This window comes from Euprymna scolopes, chromosome 3, assembly GCF_053919585.1.
Source record: "Euprymna scolopes isolate OS-2025 chromosome 3, ASM5391958v1, whole genome shotgun sequence".
NCBI lineage: Eukaryota > Metazoa > Mollusca > Cephalopoda > Sepiida > Sepiolidae > Euprymna > Euprymna scolopes.
Genome location: NC_136484.1, coordinates 139,905,768 through 139,926,531, shown reverse-complemented (window position 1 = coordinate 139,926,531; position 20,764 = coordinate 139,905,768). Strand labels below are relative to the sequence as shown.

The 20,764-nt window shown below is 32.7% G+C and overlaps 1 protein-coding gene across 1 annotated transcript in view; it reads left to right on the top strand.

Moving 5' to 3' along the window:
- LOC145259475 (glutamate receptor ionotropic, NMDA 3A-like) overlaps positions 1-20,764 on the top strand; it is a 344,884-nt gene that overhangs the window by 224,315 nt on the left and 99,805 nt on the right. The window contains exon 4 of the mRNA XM_080117230.1: positions 15,498-15,625. Coding sequence (XP_079973356.1) covers positions 15,498-15,625 — 128 coding nt within the window. The remainder of the gene's footprint in view (positions 1-15,497; positions 15,626-20,764) is intronic.

The following is a 20,764-nucleotide window of genomic DNA, read 5'->3' as shown; positions in this document are numbered from 1 at the left end:
GCAAAACCTCATCAGTATGCCCTGTATTTAAGAATTCTGGTGATCGGTCATTATCCTCTCAGTACAGACCAATAAGTCTCCTGTGCGCCATGAGTAACTTGCTGGAATCTGTGTTAAATAGAGAAGTAGTCAACCACCTCAGCAAAAATAATCTTCTCAGTGACATGCAATTGTGTTCCAGTTGTGCTAGATCTACAGCAGATGTGCTAACGGTTATATCTCATAAAATTAGTGAATCTCTTGATAGAGGCTTCCTTTCTATGGAAATTGCTCTTGACATAGGGTATGGCATAAAGGTTTACTTGATAAGATATCCGGCTATGGTATAGCTAGAAATATTTTCTCAATTATTAAATCATTTCTGTCGGATATGTTCATAATAGTAGTGGTTGATGGGCAGAAATCATGCTGGAGTCCCTCAGGGATTACTCTTTGGCACAAATCTCTTCCTGATCTACATCAATGACCTTCCAAATAACATCCGAAGATCATTCGTTGACATTTATGCTGACGACACTACCATCTATGGCAACACATCAAATGTCGTAAATAACTAAGTTCTCTCTGATTCTCTCTCTTCTGATCTTGGGCACGTGGTACAATGGGGAAAGAAGTGGCTGGTTACTTTCATGCATCTAAAACTAAGCTCCTATCTTTCCATCATCACCGCTCTGATTCTCTGACATCAAGTGAGATGAATGGCTCTCGTCTTGGGGAGGCTCCGTATTTTGACAAGCTTCTGGGCTTGACCTTTACTCCTGGTCTGAGATGGAACACACACGTCAAATCCGTTGCAAAGGCCGATGCAATTCTCAACCTATATAAAAGCCGGGTATGGCTAATGGTGGAGTACTGTTGCTATATATGGGCAGGGGCTACTAGAAGCAGCTTATCCTGCCTTGTCAGAGTTCAAAATAGTCTTCGTAGCTTAGTGGGGGTGACCTTTTCTCTTTCCTGCAACCTCTTTCTCACAGAAGAGATGTTGCAAGCCTGTCTCTACTTTATCGTTATTTTCATAGCAAGTGCTCATCTGAAACTTTCATGAAAAACACTCGTCTAGCCAAAACCATCAATAATTTCCCACACTCTTTATCTGTGCCGAAACCTAAATGTAGATTCCATGAACAAAGCTTTTTTCTTAGAACTGCACGCCTGTATAACTCTCTTCCGTTTGCATGCTTTCCAGCTGACTACAATTTGATTATCTTCAAGTCCAACGTAAACAAGTTTTTGATGAACCGTCCCTCTAAGTAATCCAAATTACAAAATTCCCGCTACTTATGAATACTACGCTATAATCTCATTAACTAATGTATACCTATTATCCCTTATCCTCGATTGGTCTCTTTGCCCTGTATAAGTTGTCACTCCATCTCTATATAAATAAAATGAACTCATTTTTCCCCGTCTGATTTTGACCTTAATAGGATTAAAAATCAAGATATTTCGTGCAAATATAATATGCACAAACGGCAGAACAATATCTGAGGTGTGTTATAGGCTTATTATTTCTCAAATTCCTCGATAATCTTAGATTTCTATACTTTTTTCTGCTGAGAAGTCACGGCCAAAATCGGTTAAGATCAATGGAAGTGGTAAAATATTTTCTCTCTAATAAATTCCTCCTCCCCCTGCCACCACTTAACACCGTTTGGGGATCGTTCACAAGGAACAGTTGAGAAGAGAACACCGGTTTGGCTTCGTAGTTCTTTCATGTGGAGTTATTTAAAATCACTAAACTAAGCTGCAGTGCTCTGTGGCGTAGTGGTTAGCGTGCTGGACAATTCACATTATATTTTCACGTTTGCGCCGACCTACCGTAGTCGGTTTTTTTTTTTTTTTTCCTAAACAACTGGAATGGACTTTTCTTGGTGGCCGAACTGTTAACGTTGCAGATGTTGTTTTTTTTTTTGTTGTTTTTTTTTTTTCACACTTTATTTTCCTACTTTTACTCATGACTCCGGGTTTGATCCTTCCTACTTATCAACCCTTCTCGGCTTCAATCAATTTGGCAAATTCTTCATATCTTCAAAAATTCTATTAATGATATTTAGTTTGCTTGTGTTTTAGAAAAAAGTTGTTATTGTTTCGTTTTGTAATAATCAGATTCAGTTTCGAAAAAGAAAAGGAAAAAACAATAACGTTAATTAAGACATCCGATATCTCCCGACACCCCGACACTCTTATCTGGTAGTACCAGACTAAGGAATCATGTTCTATGTAGAGACAGACATGCCGTTGGATATATTCGGTGGCTACTCCTGTCCTCGTTCATCTATATATTGTCGCACACAGCTAACATTTTAAACTTAAAATAAACACTAGTTATTAAATCAAACGCTTCGCATAAACTCCAAGTCATGGGACAGACAGCTCGGATAAGAGACGCACATGTGTAGACCTGCAACAGAATCATGACAGGATATATCTCATATGATTCATCGATTTATTATTGCTATATTTACATGGTCGGAATCTCGTAAAACTGTACGTGTTACTTGGTTGACATTAAGAACTCTCAAGTTCGCACCTCGCAAGCTGGCTTTTAAGAGAAAGGAAATATCAACGTTAGTTCCATATAGACATGCTTGACTCAAGCTCTCGTTGCTGGGAAAAGGCCGACCTTTATTTTTTCAACTCTCGTTATGACGTCACTAACAAGGTCTCGTCTTCTGTCTTTAATTATACAACGCTGCGGGTAAATTTTATGTTGAAATTTATTTTTCCATTTTGTGAGTTCTTTTGTGTTTTTAATTCACTTCTATACATTCGATGAAAATTAATTAATGAACGTACATACACAATATATTATATTACCTTATAATATGATCTGCGTATATACACATGACAAACACACCCAATAATTAGCCGTCTGTATGGTCGGTTATCCGGGATCTCTTCAGTAATAAGAGAAAGGGGAACACGATAGTCCGGGCATTGCTACAGAAGAGAAGATGAGGTCGTCAGTGATGTGATACTGGAGAATCCTAAACACGTAACCGCTACAGTAGAAAACCTGTCAAATCATTTCTCTTCTCACTTATACTCTTGCTGCTTTTCCTTGTCTTTGTATTAGTAACGTTTTTATACGTCGAAATGACCTTCATTGAAAGCGGTGAGAATAATTTGGACACCATATAATGTTAATCAATTATACACATGTATGTTTATTTATATGTTAGAATTTTTTACCAAATATTTCATGACGGTGAATCAGTAATTATCAAATGCCACACGAAATGCATCTCCGAAATATCATTTTATTACTCGTGGCCAGGAGTGAAAGGAATTGAGAAAACGGATTATTTTGAAAAGGATATTACGTTCGAACAAAATGTAAAAAGATGACTATGAATGAAGAAATTAAAATCAGTTTTAAATATACTTTCTTCTAACTGAACGGTGAATTTATGCCAATGAAACATAATACAGCTTGCAAATGAACATGTTACGACATATAAATACATATAAATAAATATAAAATTGAGAATGAAAATTGTTATACAAAATGCTTTTACTATAGGCTTTAAAAATAAAGGTATAAGATTCAATTTGAAATGTATTTATCTTTAAAGTGCACTTTTATAAATTTTACAAAGTAAGGTATAAAAACTTAATTTAAATTGAATCAAAAAATTACCTTGGATTTATTTTATGTAATGTACATTCTGTTGCACTTTTAAAAAAAAAAAAGCATTGAAAATTTTATATCTATATCATTAATTGCTAGATGAAAGATAATTTTTTTTTTTGTAATCCTCCCTTTGTATTATTACAGGTCTGATTATTCTCTCTGTTTCAGTTTGCATTTCTCCTCACAACACAACTCATTTTTTGCAACTCCCTCTTTGTAATACAGGTCTGAATAATGAGAAAGTCTGAATTTTTTAACAAAAACTTTAAAATAACTTTTGTAGATTAAATTTTTTTAAAACTTCTTTCAGAATAGAAAATCTTTAAAATTTAATAAGGAACATATTTCATATAAGTTTCATTAACAAATATTCAGTACATAACGAGAAAAATGGAGATGAAAATTTCAAAAGGACTGTATAACTGGTTACGGTCAATAGTAGTTCTCGCCAGTGAAAGGCTTTGTTATTGTTATTCTATTATTATTATTATTATTATTATTATTATTATTTAAAACATTTTATGTCCTGCTCTTTCGCGCGAGGCCTAATTATATACATATGTATTTATATATATATATATATATATATATATATATATATATATATATAAATATACAGGGTGTTTCAAAAGTCTTGGGAACATAACGATTTTTAATAACTCAAAAACTATTAGGAGATGAAAAATGAAATTGGTACCGTTGGAAAGGTTAAAGTTTCAAGTTTTGTGGGGAATCTTCAAAGTTGCTCAATATGAGCACCATTCGTCACACGGCAGACATCTAGTCGATAGTCCATTTCCTGCCAAACGCGTTCCAGCATCTTGACGTCAATGGTTCCCACAACTGCGTTACTCGAGCCTTTAGTTCGTCAATATCTCTTGGAAGGGGCGGCACATAGACTTGTTACTTGACAAAGCCCCAAAGGAAAAAGTCACACGGGGTAAGATCTGGAGACCTAGGAAGCCAGGGTATGAGAACGTCATCACCTCGCCCAGATCTCCCAATCCATCTACCAGGCAGCCTTGTGTTAAGAAACTGTCTTACTCTAAGACTCCAGTGTGGTGGTGCACCATCTTGTTGAAAAATGAAGTCATCAGATTATGCTTCTTCCAACTGAGCCATTAACCAGTCTTCCAGCATGTTGAGATAGGATTCACCAGTGATAGTCGCCTCTTCAAAGAAGAACGGTTCATAGACACCTTTCTTGGAAATTGCACAAAACACGTTCACTTTTGGTGAATCTCGCTCGTGCTCAAGAAGTTCATGAGGATTCTCAGTACCCCATATGCGAGTGTTATGCTTGTTAACTTTGCCATTCAGATTGAAGGTCGCCTCATCGCTAAAAACAAGCCGGTCATCAAAGCCGTTATCTTCCAACTTCTCTTGCATTGCAATGCAAAAGTCACGGCGAAGTGGCTTATCAGTGTCCTTCAACTTTTGGACCAACTTGAGCTTGTAAGGTACCATTTGCAGTCTTTTCCTTAAGACACGCCAGACAGTTGCTGGAGCAAGCTGAAGTTCCCTGCTGGCTCTTCTCACTGATTTACGGGGGCTCCGCTGAAAGGCTGTCCGATCTTACTCTACTGCATCTTCTGAAGTTGAAGGGCGACCTGTTCGCTTACTTTGGCACAAACACCCATCTTTCACAAATTTAGCATGCCATCTGACAATGGATTTCCTTTCAGGGGCTTCTTTTTTAAATTTCCCCCGAAATGCACGCTGAACACATGTCCACGATTCAGTCTTTGCAAATTGGAGGACGCAAAATGTCTTGTCTTGTTTAGAGAATGTTATTACTGCACCTGGAAAGATAAGACGAAAATCATTAGTATGACCAAAAACTTGATTAAGCAAGCTTTAAAATGGCACCAGTTTCATTTTTCTACCTGGAATAGTGCATGAGATATACGCATTTGTAATGTTCCCAAGACTTTTGAAACACCCTGTATATATATGTATAAATATATATATATATAAATATATATATATAAATATATATATATAAATATATATATATAAATATATATATAAATATATATATAAATATATATATATATAAATATATATATAAATATATATATATATAAATATATATATAAATATATATATAAATATATATATATATATATAAATATATATATAAATATATATATATATATAAATATATATATATAAATATATATATAAATATATATATATATATAAATATATATATATATATATAAATATATATATAAATATATATATATAAATATATATATATAAATATATATATAAATATATATATATATAAATATATATATATATATATAAATATATATATAAATATATATATATAAATATATATATATAAATATATAAATATATATATATAAATATATATATATATATATAAATATATATATATATAAATATAGTAATTTATAAAATATATATGGCGATTAAGCTACACTGAATATTCTGCGTTTCATCCAACTATAGGATTCGTCAGGCTTATGCGCGAATTCTGTCGTTGCTTCTTATTTTTATATATGTTGAGGATTTCTAGTCGGCCAATCAGCTTTCTAGTATCCACCGCGCCCCTTCCTACCAGCCAATGGGCATGCATTTTATCAAGCAAAGGATCTGTTTTAGAACTAGGTTAGTGGGTTTAGGTGGTCGTTCTCCTTTTTTTATATACATATAAATATACCTATGTGCACACAACAATGCACATACATATACATATATACATATATACATATATATATATACATATATATACATATATGTATGTGATCGTTTATGTATAGTCATATTTATTTAATTTATTTATTTGTTTTTTTTTCCTATTGTTTAGTTAGTTATTTTATTTCTATTGTTATTGTTAATTTTAAAGCTACTAACTAGCTCTACCTACGTATTGAGCACTTTTGAAGTAAATACTTAAAGTTTACGCATAAATCTATACTTTCATATATTAAATTTATGCGAATAAATGAAGTAGTTATATATAAATATATATATATTAATATATATATATAAATATATATATATAAATATATATATATATATATATAAATATATATATAATATATATATATATATAAATATATATATATATATATATATATATACTTAAAAAAAAACAGTAATCTACGCACACATGTTTCGGAGCCCTACTCCTCATCAGCGCAGCTTGACTGTTGGTAGTATTCGAATCTTGGACCTTATGTATTTTTAGTCCAGGGCTCTAATACCCTACGCTATGATGCCATAGACGATTTAACTGCTTCGTTTTTATCGTTCATCTGTTTGCCTGGTTTTGTTGATATTATTATTTTTTTTTTTTTTTTTTTTTTTTTTTTTTTTTATTTATCGAAACAATCGTTTACTGTAATGTATTTAGTTTAGTTCTCCGCATTAAGCTTTATCCTGCCGAAAATATAACTTATTTTCCGATTTATATTTATATACCTTTCTTATAGCTGGGAAACTACATAAATAATGTTTGAATTTTATGTGAAAGCTATATCTATCTATCTATCTATCTATCTATCTATCTCTCTCTCTCTCTCTCTCTCTCTCTCTCTATATATATATATATATATATATATATATATATATATATATATATATATATATATATATACAGGGTGACCCTAAAAAATTGGCCCCGACTCTAATTAGGCTCCGTTTCTTAGTGTTTTGTCCGAATAAAATGAAACTTTGGTCATAATTAGTTTATTATATTCAAAACATCACATCAAAACACTAGGGTCTTTGGCCTTTTTTCTCCATTCTACAGCATATATTCTAAATGGCCTCCATTCAGCTTTTTGTTTTTTTGGGGGGGCACCCTGTATATATCTATAATATAAAGCTGAACGCCTGTGTGTGTGTCTGGTCACGAATAGGCTCCTATATGGTTGACTATTATAGAAAACTGATCACATATAATGATAGAAGATGTATCGAGACACAGGAATGGGTATATTTGATCTGGCGTAATGATGATTCATTAAAATTGTGGGGTCTGCGTACGCGCTTGGTCCACAAAGTATGGAAATAAAAATTTAAAAATTTTTAAAAAGCGTTTACAAGTGTTTTTGATATAGATGTACATAATAATAATTTGATAAGTATGTTTTAACTTAAATAGGGATAGTATAATAAAATTGTGGGGTTGCGTTCGCGCCTGCCCTTCATAGAATGGAAATAGGCACAAACTTTAATAAAGACTTTTCATATCTATCTGCGTAAGTATACTTTGATAATTATGTTTCAGTTTGAAGAAATATGATAAAATAAAATTATGGAGGTGTTCGTTCGCGCCTAACCTCCATAGAATGTAAATATGTCACAAAGTTTAACAAGTGTTTTTTAATATAGATCCACAGAATATAGTGATAAGTGTTTCAGTGTGAACAGGTATTGTATAATAAATTATGGGGTTTATGTATTTTATTTTTTCTTTCATCATATTTTGCTTTGGTTTTGATACCCCCAAATTCGAAGCTATCTCTTTACAACCCTTCATTTTCCATAACCTATCATACTTTCATAAATCAGAGTCCATTTTCTGTAGGCTGTTTTTGAACCCAGTCAACGGCGGGTACTTTTGCTAGTGAATATATATATGTGTGTGTGTGTGTGTGTGTGTGTGTGTGTGTGTGTGCATACTTTGGAAGGAATTCATTTAGTTTACTGCAAATATGTGATGAAAATCAAATTTGGAATAAAATTATGAGATCTACGCTACGTCAAAAAATATGTTCTATTTAAAGAACAGTGATGGAAAAAGTTATATTTGCATCCACATACAGTACTGTTTCGTTGTATCACAACTCATCAGTGCGGCTAGACATATACCTTTCCCCAGTCGTGGATCGAACCATCGGACTACGTACTAGTGTCCATAAATATTTCTCCTCGAGTGTCTATTAAATTAACAACTTGCCCGTCGCACAATGCTGAAACCATAAGTTTCTTCACAAACAAACTAATAGTGGGCTTCGCTTAATTGCGTCGGCGAAAATATATTTACAAAGTGTTCATCCAAAAGAGGGGGGTGGCTTAATAGTCATCCACATACAGTGCTGTTTCGCTGTATCACAACTCATCAGTGCGGCTCCACATACACCATCATATATATATAGTTTTCATTATTGTCTACATATATATGTGTGTGTGTGTGTGTGTGTGTGTGTGTGTGTGTGTGTGTGTTTTATCCTTTTAGAGAATCGTTAGTGTGGAGATAACTGTTCTACCAGTCGCTCGGTTGTTTTAGGCTGACATTCTTGTGTGATTAGGAAAAGCTGTTTGTCTTTTAAATTAAACGTTTTATACATTTTATATATCTACATTGCTGGGAATATAGACCATTCTTAAAGAGAAGTATTCGATTTGTTCACTCTTGTTTGAAATATACGTGTGTGTGTGTGTGTTTGTGCGAGTGTGTGTGTGTATGGTGATGCTTGTTTTAATGAATTTTTAAATGTTATTATGAACCAACTATGGTAGCCGAGAAGGGAAATAATAATAGACTTCGGAACAGGAAACTCAATTCTTGCTATAGATTAATTTTCTAGTCATTAAAACAACATAGCGTTACGATCTAATTAATCAAGTCAATTATCAGTTTGGCCTCCGGAAAGATCGAAGAAAGAACGAAACGTTCAATGCAAAAAAAAGACCAATGAAATCATCAGTTGGACACTTTGTATAAAATTGTTCTTTTTTTGTTTTGTTTTGTATTTTGTTTTTTGTTTGTTTTTTGTTTTTGTTTTTGTTTGTTTTTGTTTTTTTGCCATTTGAAAAAAAAATCTTTTTGTTTTACGTGTAATGGCCTCAAGAAATGAATCGATTTTCTCCAGGTGTTTAAAAAGTTTTTTTCTAAAATTCCTCGATTAACTAATTAATGCAGAGTAAAATGTCGGAATGCAATTGTTTTTTTTTGTTGTTGTTTTTTTTGTTCGGTTGGGTGGGTGTCATTGTTCTACGATATTTCTTCAAGTCATTAATACATCAAGAGTAAAAAGGCACTTTGCGTGTGTATGTGTGTATGTGTGTATGTGTGTGCGTATGTTTAGAAATAAAATGAAAAGGCAGATATGCACAAACTATATAAACACTTTTTCTTTTTTTATTTAATTTGTAATTTTGTTAGATTTCATGCCGACTTTTTATGTAAAGAGGTGAAAAGCAAAACTAAAAATAACAAATAGCACTTCTAAGTACAAATTTAGCCAACGGACTGTTATATGGCTATATTCGAACCCAGAAAACAGTAATTCTTCCCCCTTTGTAAGGAACATCGTTCATGGAATGTGAGGACTAAAGATTAGGTTTACTTTCGACAGTCTCGTAACTATCGCTTCTCATTTTGTCCTCAAGTTCTCACATTCCATGAACAATGTTTCCCTCAAAGAGAAAAGAATTGCTGTTTTCTGGATTGGAATCTATCTATATAACATTATACTTGGCTATTTTTTCTCCTAGAAGTGTTTTTTGTTTTGTTTTGTTTTAATTTATTTGCTTCTTACATAAATTGGCTTCATGTCTTGTCCGTCTAATAATTTTTAAAATGTTTGAATAAATTACCGAACATCTCAAATCATATTCAAAATGGCGTCTTTGTCTGACTTCAATGCTTTTAAGCTTTTACTTAAGCATTTCGTGCGTTTTCGATTTCGGTTTTTATTTACTAGGTAGCCACCTGTTTTGCTTTCACAAATAAAATCAATGACAGACGCTGTATGTTTAAAAACTAGGCAGTCTTCACGCTTTTTTTTTCGACATTTACATATCTACGTAATTGTTATCTCATTTTTCATTTGAGCGATTTTCGTTCTAAAATACTTCATTTAAAAAAATGGATATAATTACTTCCCGATTAAGACAAAAATTATATCCGAAAAAAATTAATAAACGATTTTAAACGATAAAAGCGTGTTAGACTACGGTACCTGGGGTTGAAGTTGGTCGACGGTGTGGAATCTACCACAAATGAATATTATTTTTTACTTGGGTGTCCTTACTTATCAAGGGTCGGAGGTCACCCTAGGAAAATGCTTAAGTTTAAGGTAGATGATGGGACAAGATCAATCACATTGCAACTTAGGTAGAGCTAGATTAACTAAATCGACGATTCAACAGTAATTTATTTACATTAGACTTGAAAACGACTATGTTATAGTCAGCCGGGAAGCAAACGGTATTAGATTCCACAAACGGACAGTTATAGGAAAGAAGCTTTGTTCATTGGGTGAGGAAAATTGTTGGCGGTTGTTTCAACTAAGCGACTATTTGCTGCAAACGTTTTACGCGGAAGAATAAGAGATCGGAGCTCGGTCGAGCATCTTACCATAAAAGTATCGATAAAGCAGAGATAGGCTCGCAATTCGGAAGAGGAAGTAGGTGTGGTGGTGAAAAATTTAGCACCCGTTAAATTTCGAAAACAGTTCCGTACTCTGTCAAGGCAGAAAATGGTATTCTTAGGAGCTCCGGACTTAATTTTTTCCCAGCGTGAAATACTAACATTATAGAAATGATTCTGACCTTTAACATGAATTTTATTCTACAAAACACATATGCAAAAGTAATTTAAATCCATTTTCTCATTCTTTTTTGTGGTGATTTTTAAACTCTTATTATTAATGGCCATTTTAATTCTGTTTTTTTTTTAAAGATACATGAAGTCAACCATAAAACCGACTACATTTTCATCTATATAAATAAAATAGGTGTATGCATATGTTTTTCTTTCTCTGAGTAAATATTTAACCCCTAAAATCTTAAACACTGGAATTAACACGAAATAGTAATGAATGGCAGTTCATCAAACGTAAAATCTTTGTTTCGGTGGATGAATAAAGTGTACAGATGTCGGCAAGTTCTAACGCAAAATGTTTGTTTCAACTTGCCGATATTTCTGTTAGTTTCGCATGCGCAAATTAATAATAGCTAAAAGTGATTTAATTTATATTCGGTTTATCTGTCTATCTGGTTAGCTCTAACGATAACGAATGCAGGTGAAGAGATAAATAGGTAACTTTACACGAATAGGGAGGATTTTTTTTATGTCTGAGTGATCCGTCCGTGTGTGATTTTTCATTTTAATATACTTTCATAGAAATGTTTCTGTTATGTTAAAAAAAAAAAAGCTATTTTCTTTACGTCACAAGTGTTACGCTCATATATGAATTCCATAGCTAATACAACATACTGACCCAACGCCGCGTCACAGATAGTCTAGTATATATATATATATATATATATATATATATATATATATATATATATATATACAGTGCCACGCAAAACTATTGGATGCATTACACTTTTCTTCATAACTTTAATTAGGGTTCAAGATTTTACCTAAAATTTGGTCAGTATATTCCTATTACTATTCTAAATTAAAATATGAATTAACAAACGCAAAAGTATTGGATACACTTTTAAAAATTTCTTTTTTTCTGAAATAAATAATAATGACTTTTGCTTAACATGTTGCAATAATGCAAACGAGTTATCATTGACCAATCAGAGTGCTTTATATTAAAATAATTTTATAAAATTCTTCCAGTTTGGGCTTACTCCTTCAAAGTTAACCAATTCATTTATAAAAATGCATAAAACTAAAGAGTTATCAATAGACATTCGTCCAAAAATCATTGATAAGCACAAAGAAGGAAAAGGTATCGAATAATATCAAGGGAACTTAATCTACCACTTAGTACAGTTGGAAACGTTATTAGAAAGTTTAAAAACCCTGGTGAAGCTGTTGCAAATCTTCCAAGATGTGGTCAGCCAAGGAAATCAAACGAAAATAAATCAAGGTGGGTAAGCAGAAAGGTACAAAAAAACTCGTAGTGAAATTCAAACCGACCTCAGAGAAGCTGGGATTAATGTGAGCAAGGATACAATCAGTAGAGTTCTAATTCGTGCAGGTTTTGTATCAAGGTCCCCAAGAAAAGTTCCATTATTGAAGCTTAAAATGTCAAATCACATTTGAATTATGTTAAAACATATGGGGAACAACCCCAAGAATTTTGGAACAAGGTAATTTGGTCAGACGAAACGAAAATCGAAATCTTTGGAAGAAACACAGCAACACATGTATGGCGTAAAAATAGTACCGCCTGTAACAAAAAGAATACCATTCCCACGGTAAAGTTTGGCGATGGTTCGATTATAGTATGGGGGTGTTTTTCATCCAAAGGTACTGATGAACTAGAAATCATCAATGGTAGAATGAATAACCGTATGTACGGGGAGATTTTGGAGAAAAACATCCAGAAATCTGCTGATTTGTTGGGACATAATAGCAATTTCGTGTTTCAGTAGTACAATGATCCGAAGCATACTGCCAAACTAACCAAAGAATGGATTAGAAATAACGGAATTGACGTTCTTATTTGGTCCAGACAGTCTCCAGACCTCAACTCAATTTCATGCTGAAATAAAAGTGTATATGTCCGTTTTCAGTATGAAAATTAATTTGTGAAGCAGTGGACTTTTTGTACATATTAATTAGATTATGAACAGATAGAAATATGACTTTGTTATAAAATATTAATTAAATGTAAAAATTATTCTTTCATCTAAAAAAACATATCCTCACTATTTTATCTCTTCTTCAATTGATCGAGAACGATTTCTGTCGCATTTGCGTTACTCCATTTTGTAAGCTATTATTTTTTTATCATTATTGGTTCGCAAGAGTGGATACTCATTTTCGTTAAAATTTTATTTTGATTACATGTAAACAGCCTGAAGGAAATATCAACAAAAAAGTAAATAACAAAAGCTATAAAATTTTTATATTTTGAAGTGGGGATCACTTTCCTATAAAAACAATTAACGAGTAATCAGTACCTATTTACCGTTCAGTTAGCGGAAATTTTATATGTATAGTCGATTTTCACGATTTGGGAACGGGAAAATTGGAGTGGAAGCATGTTTTCGGTTCTGTCATTTAACAAAAAAAAATCAACAATGATGGAAAATGCCTGTGTTTGCCTAAGTACAAGTGGCAACAAGAAATTTCACCGAACAATTTACACAATACGAACCAAACTGTTTGGGGGCGGGGTTACGAGTTATCTTATCGAAATATTTGAAATGTAATCCGTCTTATATGTCAGTATTTGACTCCAACAAGGTTATTTTTCGTTTCTTCAACTATTTTATTCGTACGAATATATATTATTTAATTTAATTGACTTTTTGTGTTTAATGATGATACTTAAGCCGGGTAGAAATGTCTTCTAACTATATGTCATTTATTATTTTTAAATGTGTCAGATTAATAGGTTTTCTCGTCTTAAATCACTATGTAATAGAAATCATCACTGCCGCAATCTATTAAATAGAGTGGTTGAGGTCTTGCATAGACCGGATTAAATTTGAACATTTTAACTTCCTTTTTATTCATTTATTTTTTTTTGTTTAATCTTATACTCTGCCCTTTAATTGTTTTTGTTTTAAAGAAATAAATTTACTTTAATCGTTTTTAATAAATTTACCTTAAATTAGTTGACACGTTGAAACTCTCTTGTGTCTTCTTTCATTTCATTACTGTAACATTTTTCATTTATTTAAACTAACGATATTCTCCTGGTATCATGTTTAGTGAAACGGTCTCATAAAGCATTTCGTTCACTTTATCAAATTGTAATAGAAACCATCACTCTCGCAAGTAACTTCGTGTTTACTTAGCCTGTAAAATGGCTGCAGCAAATGTAGAAATGAAAAGACAAGCTCATTGGTGAACGTATGCCAATTATTTGCATGTGTACAACGATTGGTAAAAGGGACGAATTATAAAGCATAAGGGTTGAGTTGAGTTTTTTGTTGGACAGCTTAGAACGAAAAGTGGAAGATAATATCGAATACACGAGGATTTATTGCAAGTCGAAGAAAGAAAGGAAAAAAGACTATCGTGCGTTGTATCGACAAGAGAACGGTTTGACACTGCCAGTTATTTTCCCTTTCCATTTTATACAAATTTGTTCATAAATACCTCTAAACATCTTTTTAAAGTATTCTACTTGTTAAATCAGCTTTAAACACTGGAGTCAAATCAGTACCCAAGTCTTTAATGCTTCGTATCTCTTACATTTCAATCAATAAGAACTTCAGGAGAACAAAGAATGTTGAGTGGCGGGAAGTGAAATACTTTTAATGCGAATCTTTGAAAGCTTTTTTTTCTTCGTGGAATTCTAGTGATTCCATATACTCAAATTGTCACGTTCGAGAGATACGAAAATTCTTCTTTTAATTTATTATACAATGTCCTCATCAGTAACTAAGGCGGTCCTGCTATCGCTGCTGTTGTCGTCAACAATAGACAGTTTTCCATGAATCGATTAATATCATTTTTGTACAATTCAACAAGCATTATAATCTAAGACGGAAAGCGTTTATCGCAATATATCCCGAATAATACAGCTTATTGTAACTATATATTGTTGTAGTATATTCCTATCGCCTTTTATTTCCTCGTTTTCTTTTTCTCCTGATTATTTATGTTACATTATGTTTGATTGGTTAAATTAGTGCGTACTCCAGCAAGCTAACTAATCAGATTCGTTGTTATTGCTCCCTAGCGGGCTAATGTTTTCATTGAACAATGACTGAATTGCTCTAAAACTAAAGTCTAGCTGTTTTTCCTTTTTTTTAACACCATTTTCTTCTTTTTTTTTTTTTTTGCTTGGAATTCGGTTATTGCGCACATTGTTTTTACATGTGCCATATTAATAGGTGTTCTCATTCTCGTATGGTTCTAGCATGCGGTGAATAACTAAACAACCCCAACCTTAACCTATTGTTTAATTTTCTCAAATTTAATATATGTGTTTTTTTTTGGTTTTTTTTTCAGCTCTACAGTATGCGAGTAGCCGTTATCGAAAATGGTGCCGCAAATTATTTTCTCAGCAAGATAAACCCTCGTCTTTTTGATAGTCAACTTTTTTTGCGGTCAACAGAAGAAGCCCTACGTAAACTTAAGTAAGTCACATGTTTTCTTTTGCTATTTAATTTTAATCAATGACGTCATCTAATTTACTCATAAAGTAAAGGTAGTCCTCTGTGCACGGTAAATCTGGTTTTAATCTTTTTTTTTTTCCTGCGTTAGTTATGTCAGTTTCTCTCCGCATTCAAGGATTTTCGAGTCTTTTTCGTCAGTGCGTTGTATGGTGTTAAACCGTTCTTTGATTCAGATTGTTTCAATTTTTTCGAGTTTATGATTTGGGACATTTCTACAGACTGATCCGATTACTGGCATTACAGTAATTCTCGTTAAATTTCTTTCAGCTCTTTGTCAAGTTGCGTGTACATATTGCCTTCTGTCAACCTGTGATCTGCTGATACCTAAAAATCTGATTTGTTAGGTTTCTTCTCTCTTGCCCATCGATATCACTTTTGGTTTCCTTGCTTGGATGATTTTGCCCGTTTTTACGTGCACGTCCAGGAAGTTTCATGATTTTCATTTTCCAACATTGTCTCCTGTTTATCTCTGCTTTTGTTTGCATGTTCTAAATACAGACGTTTGTGTACTTTCTATTGAACTGCTTTTCCTATACAGCTACTTTACTATATTCACTTAATATGTGTTTTATAGTTACGTCTCTTTGTACATAAAGTCTACATTTACTGTCGTTAATAGCTTTTATTTATTTTATTATTTATGCTGGCCTCCGACATCTATTTATCACATTCATTCAAACTATGTCTTTAGTTTGCCTCGCACTCAGACGATTACCATACAGCTTTACTTTGACTGGGGATGCAATCCTCTACCTTTATGAAAGCCAAACCCGTCAAAAGATGAAGTATTGTTGCCATCTCGGAAAGTGCTGTTTACAGCGCCCTCTCAAAAACCGGTTAATGGACAATTTCTTGTTCTCTCCTAACCTATGTTCCACAAATCTATCTTTGCTCTATAGTTTCTTTTTTATGACGGTTGCTCGGTTGTTCACTTCAATCTTTGAGCCCCCCCCCTGTAAAACATTATCAACAAACACTCGCCTAACTACAACCACCGTCAATAATGTTCCTTACTTTCTATCTCGGCCTAAAACTCAACGAAAATCCCATGAGTAAAGTTTATTTCTAGAACTGCTAATCTGTGGAACACAATGCAGCGGGGCTGCTTCCCAGCTGACTATAATATGGTCGTTTTGTTTTAACTTCAATGTAAACAAGTTCTTTCTGAGCCGCTTTCTTAAATAATCAAATCCTACTAATTTCCAGCATTGCTGATCATCACAGTATTTTCTCTCCGGGTTACCTGACGCTTATTAACCCTTATCCTCGTGTGGATTTTCGACCTTGATAAGTAGGGACACTTTTGTAAGATGGAGTAAAACATTGGTTGGTTTTATTTTTCAGTAAAAATTCTAAGGAATTAAGTGGATATCTTATTGACAGTTGAAAAAAGATCGTTGAAAAGAATATTAACTACAATAAAGATAAAATAAATCTGATATTGTGTAACTTTAATTGTTTTTATTGAAATTATATAGAAGTAATTAAACCCCCTTAATTAATTAATAGTAAAGTATATCGTCAGTAAGACATGATCGACCTAGGCGAAATATTATTGATTATTTCCCGTTTCTGATGATTTGGACAATTACCCAGTTAACAGCGAAAGGTGGAATTACGAGTTTTGCTGCGATTTGGACACTGATTACCTCCCCCTTCAGATTAATCTAGAATATCACTTTTCTAAAACGCCGAGGATACTAATGCTTCTTTGCATCATCTAATACATAAATAGTGATATATCATAAGTATGCAGTATTATATTAGAATGCCGGGAAAACGTCAAAGTTGTACTAGTCAACGATTATTATTGTTCAAGCCAAAACGTTTTGTTAACTAAAATATGTTTTAGAATAATTCAAATATTTAGAATGAATATTTATTTACAGTAATTTGGGAATGTAACTTAAAAATGTTATCAAAACATAGATGACAACTTAGAAATAACGACGTGTAAAAACATTAAGTGGTCATCTTAGTAACGTATACTAATGACGTCATTTAGAAGAGAAAGTGGCCTTTTTGAGATACGTCGATATTAGTTAACAGTCGGTCATCATATCGTGATGAATAGAGTCAGAAATGACGATAGTCAGAATCAACGTTGCAACTCTCCAAAACGGGAAAAAGACTCTAGAATAGAAAATTGCCGAAAATAAAAATCCGAGACCCTGTCGTTTTGGAGGGAGAGTTTCCATTGCCTCTTCAAACGAGACCAAAAATTGAGCAAATATGTTTCCGATTTGCCGGATGTTGAAATCCTAAATAAGTGTTATTCATCCTTTGTGCTGTAAAGGCATTTATATATATTTTTGTCCCGTCAGACGAACTGCGAGGGAAAATTGAAAGTAAAGCAAGTTGCGTGAGAAAATTAAATAAAAAAATAGAAAGAAAGCCAAATTGGGAGGGAAAATAAAAGAAAAAAAGAATAAAAAAAGAATGACAAATTGCGAGGGAAAATTAAAGAAACAGAATGAAAGAAAGACACATTGCTGGGGAAAATTAAAAAAAAAGAATAAAAGAAAGAAAAATTGCGAAAGAGAATGAAAAAAATGTATGAAAGAAAAACAGACAAATTGCGAGGGAAAATTAAAGAAACAGAATGAAAGAAAGACACATTGCTGGGGAAAATGAAAGAAAAATTGTGAAAGAGAATGAAAAAAATGTATGAAAGAAAAACAGACAAATTGCGAGGGAAAATGAATGAAAAAGACTGCGAGGGAAAGTGAAAGAGAATGAAATAAAGACAAATTGGGGAAAATGAAAGAAAATATAAGGAAAGAAAGAAAGACAAATTTGGAGGAAAAAGAAAAAGCATGAATGCAAGAAAAAAAGACTTCGAGGGGAAAATGAATGCTAAAAGAATAAAAAAAAAGAAAAACTGTGGGGTAAAATGAAAGTAAAATGAAATAATGAAAGACAAATTGCGAGGGAAAATGAAAGAAAAAGTCTGAGGGAAAAAGAATAAAAGAAAGACAAATTGCGAGGAAAAATGAAAGGAAAAAGAATGAAACTAAAAGAAAAACTGCAAGGAAAAATTAAAGAAAAAAATGAATAAAAGAAAGACAAACTGAAAGGAAAAATGAAAGAAATAAAAGAATGAAAGAAAGAAAGAAAAACTGCAACGGGAAAAGAAAATAAAAAATGAAAGCCAGACAAATTGCGAGGGTACATGAAAGAAAAAAAGGATGAAAAATACGCATGAAAAATACATCCTGAAAAATATGTATTGATTTTAAGAATATGTTGCTGATAATTATTTTTTACGATAAATAAAACAGAATATTTGCTCTTTGATGAGGGAAATATTTTGTAAGAAGCGAAATTCTATTGAAAATTAAAGTAAATGAGTTTTTACTATTTTTTACCGTTTTATCATGACTTATCAAAGCCAGAAGCTGCTCGGGAATAAGGGAATAATAAGATGGAATAATTGTAAACCGAAAGTGATCGATGCAATGACTCACATCTGTTTACATATGAGACGATTTACGTTAAATATTTATCGACATTAGATTTGTTGTAGTCTGCAGTGAATCAGTCGCGTGGTAGCATGTTCTGTGGATGGTAAGCCCATGCAAAGGCGAATTTTTCTGGGTATTTATTCTGACGTTAGAAACATCAGGGTAAGACGGTAAACTCTTTTTCCGTTGTGAAATTTTTGCTGTGAATGTTTTGCGATAAGGATTCAAAATTAGAGATCAGTTATTCCTTTTTTATGATAACAAAAATAAAATAGAGAGTAGCGACGTTTGTTCTGTGATAAAGGAGCCTTCAGAAAACAAAAATGTATCCCATCCTTATTTTCTAAATAGATTTTATACTTTATAGGCATTTCAGCCCGGCGTTGCTCGGGTGTTTGGGTGTGTATGTTTAGCAAAAAAAAAAAAAAGAGAGAAGTCGTAGTAGGAAGGCAGGCTCGAACCCGTACCGCAAAGGAGGAAAAGAATGGGGTAAAACCTAACGTTTATGCTGTTACGACCACCGCCAAACCTGAAACGACATTTTTAAAAATTAAGGCTAGACAATCTAAACGAGAGGATAACTTTAAAAAATATCGGCAAAAAAGTGACCCCCCCCCTCTGTAGGAAAGTGCCTAGTTGAAGTGGAAGATATTTATGTTTTTAGCCAATTTTTCGATATTTGTCGTATAAAAGGTCGAACTTTAAAATTATACTGATCTTGGTAAAATCTGTCGCCTTTATTGAAAGTCTAAGGCAGACATGCAAACAGACATACATACATAGATTTATATATTGGTAACTAAAAATTTTCGAGCCAAACTTATGGAAAAGCTTGCCCTATCTCTGAATAACCTTTATGTAAAATTTCAAATGTTTAGACCAGTAATTGTTTGAGTAATTCGAAAGAGACCGCAGAGGTCAATTTTTTTAACTTTGAACTCTATTATGTCCCCTTAAAATTTATTGTTTTGGTCTCAAATCAAGTTATTAAGTTAGATCCATGTCCAAGGAACCTATATCTAAAATTTCAAGTGCGTAGACCCAAAATTGTCGGAGAAGTTTGGTAGGTCAAGTCGTTAAACTTTGACCCTTTAATCGCCAAATTTCTGTCCAAAAACTGATCACATCGATTTTCCCAAATCTCAGTACCGTGTATATCAAAGTTCGAGTCTGTAGACTAAAAACTGACAGTTATTGCGTAGAGAAATGTCTATACACACACACACACACGTTCACTTTTATAGATATATAGATAGGCAACATAGACTGTGTCAACAGTGATCCATATTAAGATATATTTATTTTTTTTATGATTAGAGAATTGTTTCTGGAGACAGGTACTTTGATGTGGATTGTTTGATTGTAAATTAATATATATATATATATGAGAGAGAGAGAGGAAGAAAGAGAGAGATAATTGAGCGCAGACGGTGTCTAAAAAATAAAAAGTAATCATTTTTACATTTTTCTTGTTTTTATTTGCTATTTTTATTGCTATTTTGGTTCTATCTTCATTTTTATTCCTAGTCTAATTTCCAAGATTGTTTTTCTTTCATTAACTGATCTACAATGGACGATTGATTTTTGTTACAAATCGAATTCGCCGCGTTGTAGAAACACCTGTACATGGAAAAGA